Here is an 11,051-nt window from a genome sequence, read left to right on the forward strand (position 1 = left end):
CATCACAGCTCACAGCAACCTCCAACTCCTGGGCTTAAGCGATTCTCTTGCCTCAGCCTCCCAAGTAGCTGGGACTACAGGCGCCTGCCACAACACCCAGCTATTTTTTGTTTTTGGTTGCAGCCGTCATTGTTTGGTGGGCCTGGCCTGGATTTGAACCCACCAGCTCAGATGTATGTGGCTGGCGCCTTAGCCACTTGAGCCACAGGTGCCGAGCCTGTGCCTTTGATTTTATCATTTAGGCCAATATTTGCTAAAAGGTATGCTGTGGAAGAATGTTTAGTGAAGAAAGAGCTTCTCCTGTCAAATTGTATAAGAAGCTCTTGTCTCCTGCTCCCATTTGAGTTTCAATACTCATAAACATATTAAAGGCTTAGATAAGAATAAGAACCACTAAAAAGAAACCTACTTGCTTTTGTTTCCTATTAGCTTTTTATGGATAGCTTCCCTTTAAAACCAAACAGAACGGATATTTCTCAAAGGCCAACTGTAAAACATTGCAGTAGGTGATAAAATTTATGGGCAGGTTCTAAGGTGAGTAATAGGATGTGATTTACTGGCTAGAAAGTTCAGGAAGTATGGATGGAATATACCCTGGAGAGGGTGTAACCTGAAGTAGGACACTGGCAATAGACATGGAAAAGAAAGGGTGGATTAGGGCCTTGGAGATTGCTTGACTATATAGATGGGGAGAGAAAAAGACAGGGTCCTGATTAGAGTTGCTGGGTGTATTAGGTGCCTTTCATGGAATAAAGAGACCTGGGAGACAAGTTTGGAGGATAAGGTGATGAGTCTGGCTTTGGATATGGAGATCTGAAGCACCTGTGAAACACTCAGACACAGAGTAGTATGAGTTAGAGACAGATTTGGGGAATATTAGATTTGAGAGGTAGGGAAAAGGGGTGGATAAGCTCTCCCAGGGAGAACATACAGAAGATAGAAAGGTGAGGAGCTCTGTGGAAGACTTTCTTGAGTTACTCTCTAATTTAGAAAAAGTAGAGCATGGACCCATAAGATAACTAGAGCTCAGCCAAGGTCACACAATAGGGTGTTGGTGTCAAGGCTATGACAGCTTAGTCATTGAAAGTATTACATCCATTTCTTCTCACCTGTCTCATTGGTCTATGGCTTCCCATATTACTGGAGCCATAGTTGTGAATATCTCAACACTTAAAAATCTTCAGCCCTGGGCGGCACCTATGGCTCAGTGAGTAGGGTGCTGGCCCGATATACCAGGTGTGGCAGGTTCAAACCCAGCCTTGGCCAAACTGCAACAAAAAAAATAGCGGGGCATTGTGGTGGGTGCCTGTATTCCCAGCTACCTGGGAGGCTGAGGCAAGAGAATCACCTAAGCCCAAGAGCTGGAGGTTGCTGTGAGCTGTGATGCCATAATACTCTACTGAGGATGACAAAGTGAGACTCTGTCTCTAACAACAACAACAAAAAACTTCAGCCCTGGCAGCACCCATAGCTCGGGGGGTAGAGCGCCGGCCACATACACCGAGACTGGCAGGGTCGAACCCGGCTCGGGCCAGCTAAAGCAACAATGACAACTGCAACAACAACAAAAATAGCTGGGCATTGTGGCAGGCACCTGTAGTCTGAGCTACCTGAAAGGCTGAGGCAAGAGAATCCCTTAAGCCAGCAGTTCTCAACCTGTGGGTCCCAGCCCCTAAGACCATCGGAAGACACATCCTGCATATCAGATATTTACATTACGATTCATAACAGTAGCAAAATTACAGTTAGGAAGTAGCAATGAAAATAATTTTATGGTTGGGGTCACCATAATACAACATGAGGAACTGTATTAAAGGGTTGTGGCATTAGGAAGGTTGAGACCCACTGGCTTAAGCCCAAGAGTTTGAGGTTGCTGTGAGCTGTGATGCCATGGTACTTTACCCAGGGCAACAACTTGAGACTCCGTCTCAGGAAAAAAAAAACCAAAACTTCAGCCCTTGAGTGATAGGAATTGATATGGATAATGGATATCCCCTGTTCCAGGCACTGTATTGGATGACAACCTCATAATAGACCTTTGAGATCACCATTAGATCCACTTTACAGATAAGAAAATTGAGGCTCAGAGAAGAATAAGTAGCTTGCTCAAGGTTGCACAAATGGGAGGCCAGTTAGAATAGGCTGAATTAAAGAGGGTGAGTGTGGGGCTGGGTGCTGTAGGAAGAGGACTTGGTAGGATTCAAGAGATTAGAAATTAGGTCTTAATATTTAGTGTTTTTTTTTTAAATTATGTTAAAATCCAGAATGCTGGGGGCAGCACCTGTGGCTCAAAGGAGTAGGGTGCCGGCCCCATATGCCAGAGGTGGCAGGTTCAAACCCAGCCCCAGCCAAAAACTGCAAAAAATAAAAAATAAAAAACAGAATGCTCGGCACTGGCTCGGTGCCTGTGGCTCAAGTGGCTAAGGCACCAGCCACATAGACCTAAGGTGGTGGGTTCGAATCCAGCCAGGGCCCGCCAAGCAACAATGATGGCTGCAACCAAAAAATAGCCAGGCGTTGTGGCGGGCACCTGTGGTCCCAGCTACTTGGGAGGCGGAGGCAGGAGACTCACCTGAGCCCAGACATTGGAGGTTGCTGTGAGCTTCGATGCCATAGCACTCTACCCAGGGGGACAGCTTGAGGCTCTGTCTCAAAAAAAAAGAATGGTCAGCACTCTACCAAATAAAAGGCTCATAGTTTGGACCTTTACCCACTAACCACAGGCAGACCCACCAAGTAGGTATTAAAGAGTAGTGGGCAAGAGTGATGAAATTGGCTGGTCTTGACCAAAGGGACCTGTCCTTTTCTACTTAGCCAACCTGGAGCTAGATGAGGTACAAGACTTCCTCGGGGAGCTGATGACCAACGAATTTGATACAGTTGTGGAGGATGGGAGTCTGCCCCAGGTGAGTTTATCTTGGGCACAGCTGCTATCTCCTTACCTGCAGTCTTTCTCCCAACTGGGCCAAGACTCTTGTCCAGGGGTCCTCAAACTTTTTAAACAGGGGGCCAGTTCACTATCCCTCAGACTGTTGGAGGGCTGGACTGTGGGCCCTAGGACGAGTCGGCTGCTAAGCAGGACAGGCAGCGGCAGCAAAAGCACCCAGCAGCCGGATAAATGTCCTTGGCAGGCCCCACGTGGGCCGTGGGCCATAGTGAGGATGTCTGCTCTTGTCTCTAACCATTCTTCTCTAGAATTCTGCACAAGACCCTTCTATGATTCCCTGTTGCCTAGAGGAACAAGTCTAGTCTTTCTAGGTCTTCCCATATACCATTTTCAGGCTGGCTGTACCTCCCTCACCCCTACCCCAAGGGTAGGGAGGGTCAGGCCAGGTTCATTTTCATTCCTGCTTTGGTTAACATTGGTCTCCCTAGTAGGATTGCCTTCCCTTTTATATCTTTTTCAAAGACCAGTTCTAGTACCTTCTCTGCTTCAGGCCCTCACCTGACCCCTTCAAATGTGGAAATGTTGCTTTATTAGTGAGCTCCTTGGGGAGGAAAGAGACCTGTTTTCTTTTGGAAAATTCCAACCCATTCCCCACTTTTGCTGTAAATATAGGCTGGTTGCATAGTAGATTCTCTAAAAGTCCAACCTGGTTGAATGTTTCTTGGTAGGTGAGCCAGCAGCTGCAGACCATGTACCACCACTTCCAGAGGGGTGATGGGGCTGCTCTGAGGGAGATGGCCTCCCAAATCACTCAAAGAAAGTGCAGAGTCACAGCCTCTGCACTTAGGACAACCAGAAAGATTGATGAGGATGAGGATGATACAGACAGTGTGGAAGAAATGGAGGTGAAGTGGGTGTTCCTTGGATGTGGGGGGGGGATACAAATGTTTTCAATTTTATGGGAGAGCAGCTAGATTCACAAGGAGGATGTTTGTGGTGGTGGTGGTATTATACAGAGAGGGCAGAGAACATTCCTAAAATTACACAGCCAGTCGTGGAAAAGCTGGGGACAAAGCCTGAATCCCCATTAGCCAATGTATTTAGCTCTGTCTTTTATTTCCCCTCCAGGTCTCAGCAACAAATGATGGGACTGCTACAGATGGGGTTTGCTCCCAGCCTGAACCCTGTGATCCAGCCTCTCAGGCTATTAAGGAAGAAGATATAGTGGAAGATGGCTGGACCATTGTCCGGAGAAAGAAATGAGTGGTTTGGGCCCTTGTTTGCTAGTTTTGAGACTTGTTTGTAGGGGCTTATTTGGAGAGTTCTTGACCTCTGGACTAGTTACCCTATCCCTACCCTTTCCCCTGTTCCCCTCTCCAGTTGGGAAGAAAAGCTCTAGGGTCGTTGGTTTTGGGGGGGTAGTAGGACTTGGTCCAGCATGGCCCTTTGGGCTTTTAAGTTACCATCTGAGTGATGAGGACAGATTTCTCAGCTGTGTCTCTTGGTAATAGTCATTGAGAAGAGGGGAATGAGTATGGGTTGTGGCTGGAGAAGCTAGATGCAGGTTGACAGTAGATAGGTAGATTTGTGGAGGGAAAGGACCTATAGGAGACCTGTACTCAGTGTTAGACGGATGGCTGGGTCAGGAATGGTAAGTTGAAGATGTGAGCAAAAGTTGCTGTGGGGCCTCTCCCTATTCCACCCCACCATACACACATAGAACAGCTCTATCCCTGCCCAGAACATGGAATCTCATAGGAGTGTTCCCTTCCTGAAGCCTAACCTCCCTACCTACATTCCTGCAGGAATTCTAAAACCTTGGCTAGGTAGTGAGCTTGGAAGAGCTGGGCTTTGTTTTCTGTTTCCTCCCACCTCTTTTGTCACTTTATCCCATCCCATTTAAGTCCAACGATGAGGCTTAAGATTCTAATAAATAGGACCTTATTGTTTAATCTGTGGCTTGACCTGTGGCCTTGGAATCAGCCTCTCTAAAAGCTGGGCTTCAATGTTCAGCAAGTGAGCAAAGTACCACCCTAGTAGCCTGGTACTTTACACAAACAGAGCACAACGGTGTTCTGAAAGTTACTGTAAGCCTGAAATAAACTGTATTTTTCTTAGAAAACAAAACAAGAGTATCCATTGTCCTCCCCCCATTCTCCTGTCCTGCCCAGTGGCCCTGCCATGGGTCTAGATAAGCCATGGGAGATGCAGGAGGGGTCTAGTAACCACCACATGTGAAGACACTGGCTGAGGAGGCTGGGTTGGGAAAGGGTCCCAGGATCAGTGGCAGAGCTGGCACTTGGATCCAGCTCACCTGCCTCTGGTGCTTTGGAGGGAACTGGGTAGAGGCAGGATCTGAAAGGTGTTGAGGAGTGGGGGGAAAGACAGCCTAATTCAGATAGGTCTAGTAATAGCTCCCACCCTCCCTGGGGATAGGGATTAAAAAAAGTTAACATCACTGTAGGAATATTTTTTTTAAAGCCCACATTTTGTGAAAAGATGAATTAAAAACCCAAGACCCAGCATTCAGGATTGAAAGTGCCCGTGATGGGAGTTCAAGTATTGACTGAGCTGGGAGGGAAGGGGCTGGAGCCCCCAGTTGGACAAGGGTGTGGGATGAGGGCTCCCAGTTCCCCCCCAAACGCTCTAGATCTTGTCTTGGGTCTGGGGTGTTTCAGCGGGTTCAGCAGTGGCTCCTGAAGCTGCCACTGGTGCCTCTTCCATCTCCCTGTCCTCAGACAGTGTGGGCCCTGGGCAGAACGTGTCCCCACGGCCTGCCCGACCAAGCACAGCCATCCAGCGTCGCTGTAGTTCCTCTGTCTCAGGGCTGAAGTACCAGCTGAGATGGCTCTGGGTGATCTTGAAGACATGCCTTCTGTCAGGCCGCTCTCCTGCCTCAGGAGGGCCCACCTCAAAGCCAATGAGGGGCAGGCTACGCTGGGCTTTCACATCCTGGGAAGAAAAGAAAGAGCTAAGGTTACCTTGGGGCTGGACCTTATCTCCTGCCCCAACTTCTAACTGGTTTTTCATCTGATCTCCTGTTTTTCTTCTCCTGCTCAAGAACCTTCTGTGACTCCACTGTTAATAATAGGAGAATGTCTGCCTGAACCAGGGCTAGAATGTAGGCTGGTTTAAATACCTACTTTCTCCTACATCCCACACCAGCTAGGCTATTCTCTTTAGAATACCCAATAATGTTTTCAGGCCTCTGTTGTATTGCTGCTGTCTACATACTCTTCCCCATTCCAAATTGAACCAAGCAGTGCCCAATCTTCGCTCCTTCCTCCAGGAAGCCATCCCCCTCCCATCTCACCCGTTTTCCCCATATACCTTGGCCCAAAATCACTCCTTTTCTCTAGCAGATCCTTAATCTCCTAGGGGTAGGGCTTCTGAATTCCCTCTAGGTTGAGATAGGTTTGCATAAATCCCCCAAGGCCAAGGAGAGGTCAAAGACTAAGGGAAAGAGGGAGGGTGGCTGAAAGGACTGGAAGGAGTAGAATCCACACCTGAGGGGCTCCGTAGATGTATAGCACCAAGGGTTCATTCTCAGGGACCACAAACCATGCCTTGTGCCATCCTTTCCCACCCTTCTCCATATAGTGAAGGAAACTGCAGATGACGCTGTTCTCCGCAGCCACTGAGGCCTGTTTCTGTAGCCAGAGACAAGGGGTGTTAACAGAAGGCCTAGTCTGGCTCTTCTTGACATTATTACTCCCTCAGTGTAGGGACTGGTACTCCATGTCTCAGGTGAAGACACTGAAGCTTGGGTGGCAGGGGTGATTTGGCCAATGTCACTCAGTGAATCAACTAGAGTAGAGATTCAAAGCCAGGCCTGTCTGCCTGATTCAGACCATGGCTGTTGCCTCTAAAAACCAGTGGAAGGGGTGTATGGATCTCAGTGGAGGCATCTAAATGCCAGGCAGGTGTTCTCTCTTCACTCAGGCCATTTATTCCTCAAGTCATTCAGGCATTTACGCCTCATCTTTTCATCTTTCATCATATATCCATTTCCCTATACTCAGTGAAAGGCAGTCTAGCATTGTGGTTTGGGGATGGAGGGGGTGGTTAATGCAATCAAGCTAAGAATCCCAGCTCCAGATGAAAATGTATTGACTTGGAAGGAGAACACAGAGCTGTTGAGAGGACTAAATGAATTAATATATGCAAAGCACTTAGAATCATCCTGGCACAGGCTAAATGTTCTTTGAGTGTTAAATACATTTGTTTATAAAAACAAACCTAAAAAATGTGTGTATGTGCATATTCCTGGAAAGATAGGATGGATATATGTTAACAGTGGTAACTTTTGGGTAGAAGGAAAATGGTATTTTATTATTTTTCTTCATATTGTCCTACTTACCTTACTTTGTAATAAGAAAGACAATTTGTTATTTTTTTTTAATTCCAGCTCTGCCACTCATTTGTTGTTATCTTGGGCAAATAAATTCTCTGGGCTTTAGTTTCCTCATTTGTAAAATAAGGATAATAATAGCATGGATAAAATAGTTACTGTGAGGTTTAAATGTCTAAAGCACTTCAATAAAAATTACTCTCTTTCATTTACTCTAGCACTCATTTTACTCAAGCCTGGGTCATTTGATTAGTGAATTCACACAGCACCCTGTTTCACAGGTGCCCAAGCCTCAGTCATACTGGGTAAGTTATTTGAGCCCATTAAGTCACTGAGAAAATTAGTTAGGAGCCTGGCTCTTACCTCCAGGATGGATCTCCGGCGCTGGGGTGTATGCTGACTGCAGGCTGGACTGCTCCCAGGCACCCCGTGCAAGGCCACATAGCAGTCAGTGCATACACGGTTGGAGCGGTTATTGTCATAGATGAGGCGGGCCCGGAACTCAGAGCACTTCCCACAAACCACCTGGGGGCAAGTAGGCAAGAGCAGCCTGATTCTAGCAGTCCTCCCCCTTCAGTGTACCAACTCCCACAGAAAACTTAAGGCCTCCCCACACTTGGGGGGTACCCAGCCTTCTGGCTGCTGGTCTGTCCCCTCCCTAGGTCTGCCCCTACGCCCCCAACACTCACATGCCCGCAAGCCTTGCAGTGGTGCCTGCGTTTGGTGATGGAATTGAAGGGCTCCTGACAGCGCATGCACATGGTTACTTCCTTCTCCCGGATAGGTGTAGGTGCCCGCTTCCCAAGATCCACGTTCTGGAGGGAGGACCAGGTCCCAGATCAGAGACACCTACTCCCCAGCCCAGTCCAGACAGCCCTTGTCCCTAGGCTTGTATTATCATGGAAGGAGGGTAGGTGGCAACAGATACTTTTAGAAGACCTGCCTCTGCTCCTACTTCACTGTGCTACTGAAGAGAAGTCATTTTTAGTTTCTGAGACTTGGTTTCCCCAAAGTTTTCTCTGTAATCCAACCACGAAAGACTGCTTCTGAGGTCATGCATTGCCTCTCTGGTTTTTATTTTCTGGGTAGGGGAGATGATCATTTCAAGGTCTAGTGAGGACTTAAGAGGCCTAAAAGGGGGCCCAGTGCAGGGGGAGAGAGTAGGGACTTACTGGAGAATGGGGGGGGGTATCTTCATCTTCCCTGTTGGTTGAGTTCAATAGTTTGAAGGTCTCCAGCGTCTGTTCATGCTTCAGCAGGGTGGAGTTGATGGCCTGAGGAGGAGATGTAAGAAGTGAGAGGTCAGATCACTCCACAAGCCACCCATTTCTACCCTCTCCTCTCTTTCCTATGTCTTAGCCTAGAGTCAGAAAAGTTGGGTTCCAGGTCCAGCTTTATCTCTCTTAGGCAGATGACCTTGAGCAAATCCCTTCCCAAATGTAGGTCATAGGGTTAATAATAGTAAAATGGGGCAGGAGCAGTGGCAGAAACACCTCAAGCAGACATCCTGACCATCATTTGGGTTTAAGATTTTACAGGGCTTGACTCACTGGAATTAGACTCTCAGAGTAACCAGCTTTTTAAAAGAATTTGCAGGTTTCTACTTAACCTCTGTACCCCTTAGTTTGCTTATCTGTAATATGGAAATGGTAAAGTTTGCTGGAAGGCAGGTGTCTAGGCCCATTTTGGTTAAATGTGTTTTGGAATAGAGTCCACCAACCCCTCAGAGACCTGTTAATACTCTTCCAGCCCCTTAATACAAAGTCGTCTTGGATGTTACCTGGACCCAGTCTTTCTTCTCCTCCTCAGTCCTTGGGAAGAAAAAAAAATTGGGTTAGGCAGGCCAGCAAAAATCAACTGGAAGTGGTAAAGATCAGGTGTTTTAGAATCAGACAGACCTGGGGTTGACCTTCAGCTTTTTTTTTTTAAACTTTATTTTATGTACATGAATTGGCCATATGTGTAAGTTAGCATAGCATGGTTTCTTTGATTGCGTCCCCCTGGATAATCCATTCAAGAAAGATTACTTAGTCCAAGTTGATGAACCCGATGTCCTTCGTGTACTGGCGGAAGCACTGGCGGCACATACTGAGGCCGTATTTCCGGATCAGACCATGCCAGTTTGAACAAGAACGCGGCAAGAATGAGAACCCTGGCCGAATTTTCACAGGTGGCTCCAGTAGAGCTGCTGGTGCCCTATCTTGCTTTCAGGAGTGCAACGAGGCAAAAGGCCCTTCAGCTTCTTCATGTATTACTTGTGTGTCCTTGGGCAAGTCTCTTAACCTGACTTTATTTATTCAACAATTAATAACACCTTTCGTGCCCTGTGCTAGGATCTTAGGCTTCAGAGAGGATCCTGCCTCAAAGGAGCTCATGGTCAAGTGGAGGAGAGAGAAAGGGACAACACAGAGGGATGCATCAGTTCTGTACAAATGTGGCTGAGGAACCTAGAGGCGGGTACATGCCCTGTCCTGAAGTTTGGGTGGAGGCTTTTAAGGAAGGTTTTCTCAAGGAGGTGCTAGGCCTCAGGTAGAAAGTATAAGGGTAAAGTATGTGAGAACGAGTATAAAACATACAAAGAACCACACCAATAATTTCTTGTTGCTGGGATGTCAAGTTTGAAAAAGGAGGGCAGGTTTATTTATTTATTTTTACATTTGTAAAATAGAGATGATTATTATTTTTGTTTGTTTGTTCTAGAGACAGTCTTACTTTGTTACCCTCAGTAGAGTACTGTGTGGTCATAGCTCACAGCAATCTCCAACTCTTGGGCTTAGGAGATTCTCCTGCCTCAGCCTCCCGAGTAGCTGGGACTACAGGCGCCTACCACAACACCTGGCTATTTTTAGAGACAGGGTCTTGCTCTTGTTTAGGCTGGTCTTGAACTCTTGAGCTCAAGCGATCCACCCACCTCAGTCTCCAATAGTCCTAAGATTACAGATGTGAGCCACTGTGCCCACCCTGTAGATGATGATTATCACTGAGTTGTTCCGATCAGTAACTGAGGTAACTTGTATAAAGTGCCCAGCTAGATGCTCAATCAATGTGAGTTCTCCTTTCCTTTGCCTCTCTTCCATGACTCTCCTATCTTGGAAGAAAGGCAAAGTACACTAGATGCTCAATCAGTGTGAGTTCTCCCTTCCTTTGCCTTTCTTCCATGACTCTCTTGTCTTCCCTTCAGTCTCCAAGGCCTCTGTCCTGTTATAGTCTCATCAGTAGGACTAAGACCCAGCCTCTCTGTTATCTCCTATCTGATTTCTTTTAATTTCCTTCCATATCTACACTCTAGACATTAAAAGTATTTTTCTAATATGAAAGTCTGAATGCATCTTTAGAACCACAAGAATGTCCACTACAATGGACATTGTTATTATATTGAAATACAATATAGGCTTGGTGCCTGTAGCACAGTGGTTACAGTGCCAGCCACATACACTGAGGCTGTTGGGTTTGAACCTGGCGCCCGCCAGCTAAAACAACAATGACAACTGCAACAAAAAATAGCCAGGCATTGTGGCGTTGCCTGTAATCCCAGCTACTTGGGAGTAGTGCATATCACTACTGCAAGAGAACAGTAATGATGCAGAAAAATGTTTCCAATATGTTAAATGAAAAGAACATTTGCCAAGTTTTTCTAAAGGGTGTCCCAAAGGTTACCTATAAAGTTTCCATACAACTTTATAATGGGAAATTGTTTCTAAATGTACTTTTATTTACCTAATATTTACCAAATATTCATTGCAAAACTTTACAAAGAGGTGGTCAACATGTAGAGAATATTTTGTAAATATTTTACAGAATTTTCCCTATATA

At 46.5% G+C, this 11,051-nt stretch overlaps 2 protein-coding genes and 1 pseudogene across 3 annotated transcripts in view; 1 reads left to right on the forward strand and 2 right to left on the reverse strand.

Moving 5' to 3' along the window:
* TSR2 (TSR2, ribosome maturation factor) overlaps window positions 1–5,490 on the forward strand; it is a 6,943-nt gene extending 1,453 nt beyond the window's left edge. For both annotated transcript variants that reach the window (XM_023508545.1, XM_003802724.3), the window contains 3 exons: window positions 2,815–2,906; window positions 3,616–3,792; window positions 4,016–5,490. In XM_023508545.1, coding sequence (XP_023364313.1) covers window positions 2,815–2,906; window positions 3,616–3,792; window positions 4,016–4,150 — 404 coding nt within the window. In that variant the 3' untranslated portion in view covers window positions 4,151–5,490. The remainder of the gene's footprint in view (window positions 1–2,814; window positions 2,907–3,615; window positions 3,793–4,015) is intronic.
* Window positions 5,343–11,051, reverse strand: part of FGD1 (FYVE, RhoGEF and PH domain containing 1) — a 48,206-nt gene continuing 42,497 nt past the window's right edge. The window contains exons 13-18 of the mRNA XM_003802725.2: window positions 9,019–9,049; window positions 8,411–8,512; window positions 7,928–8,053; window positions 7,602–7,763; window positions 6,394–6,537; window positions 5,343–5,839 (exon numbers count right to left, since the gene is read on the reverse strand). Of these exons, the coding sequence (XP_003802773.1) occupies window positions 5,534–5,839; window positions 6,394–6,537; window positions 7,602–7,763; window positions 7,928–8,053; window positions 8,411–8,512; window positions 9,019–9,049 (871 nt within the window). The 3' untranslated portion in view covers window positions 5,343–5,533. The remainder of the gene's footprint in view (window positions 5,840–6,393; window positions 6,538–7,601; window positions 7,764–7,927; window positions 8,054–8,410; window positions 8,513–9,018; window positions 9,050–11,051) is intronic.
* LOC111722455 lies at window positions 9,164–9,525 on the reverse strand (annotated as a pseudogene).

Source organism: Otolemur garnettii, unplaced genomic scaffold, assembly GCF_000181295.1.
Source record: "Otolemur garnettii isolate 467f Iridium unplaced genomic scaffold, OtoGar3 scaffold00256, whole genome shotgun sequence".
Lineage (NCBI taxonomy): Eukaryota > Metazoa > Chordata > Mammalia > Primates > Galagidae > Otolemur > Otolemur garnettii.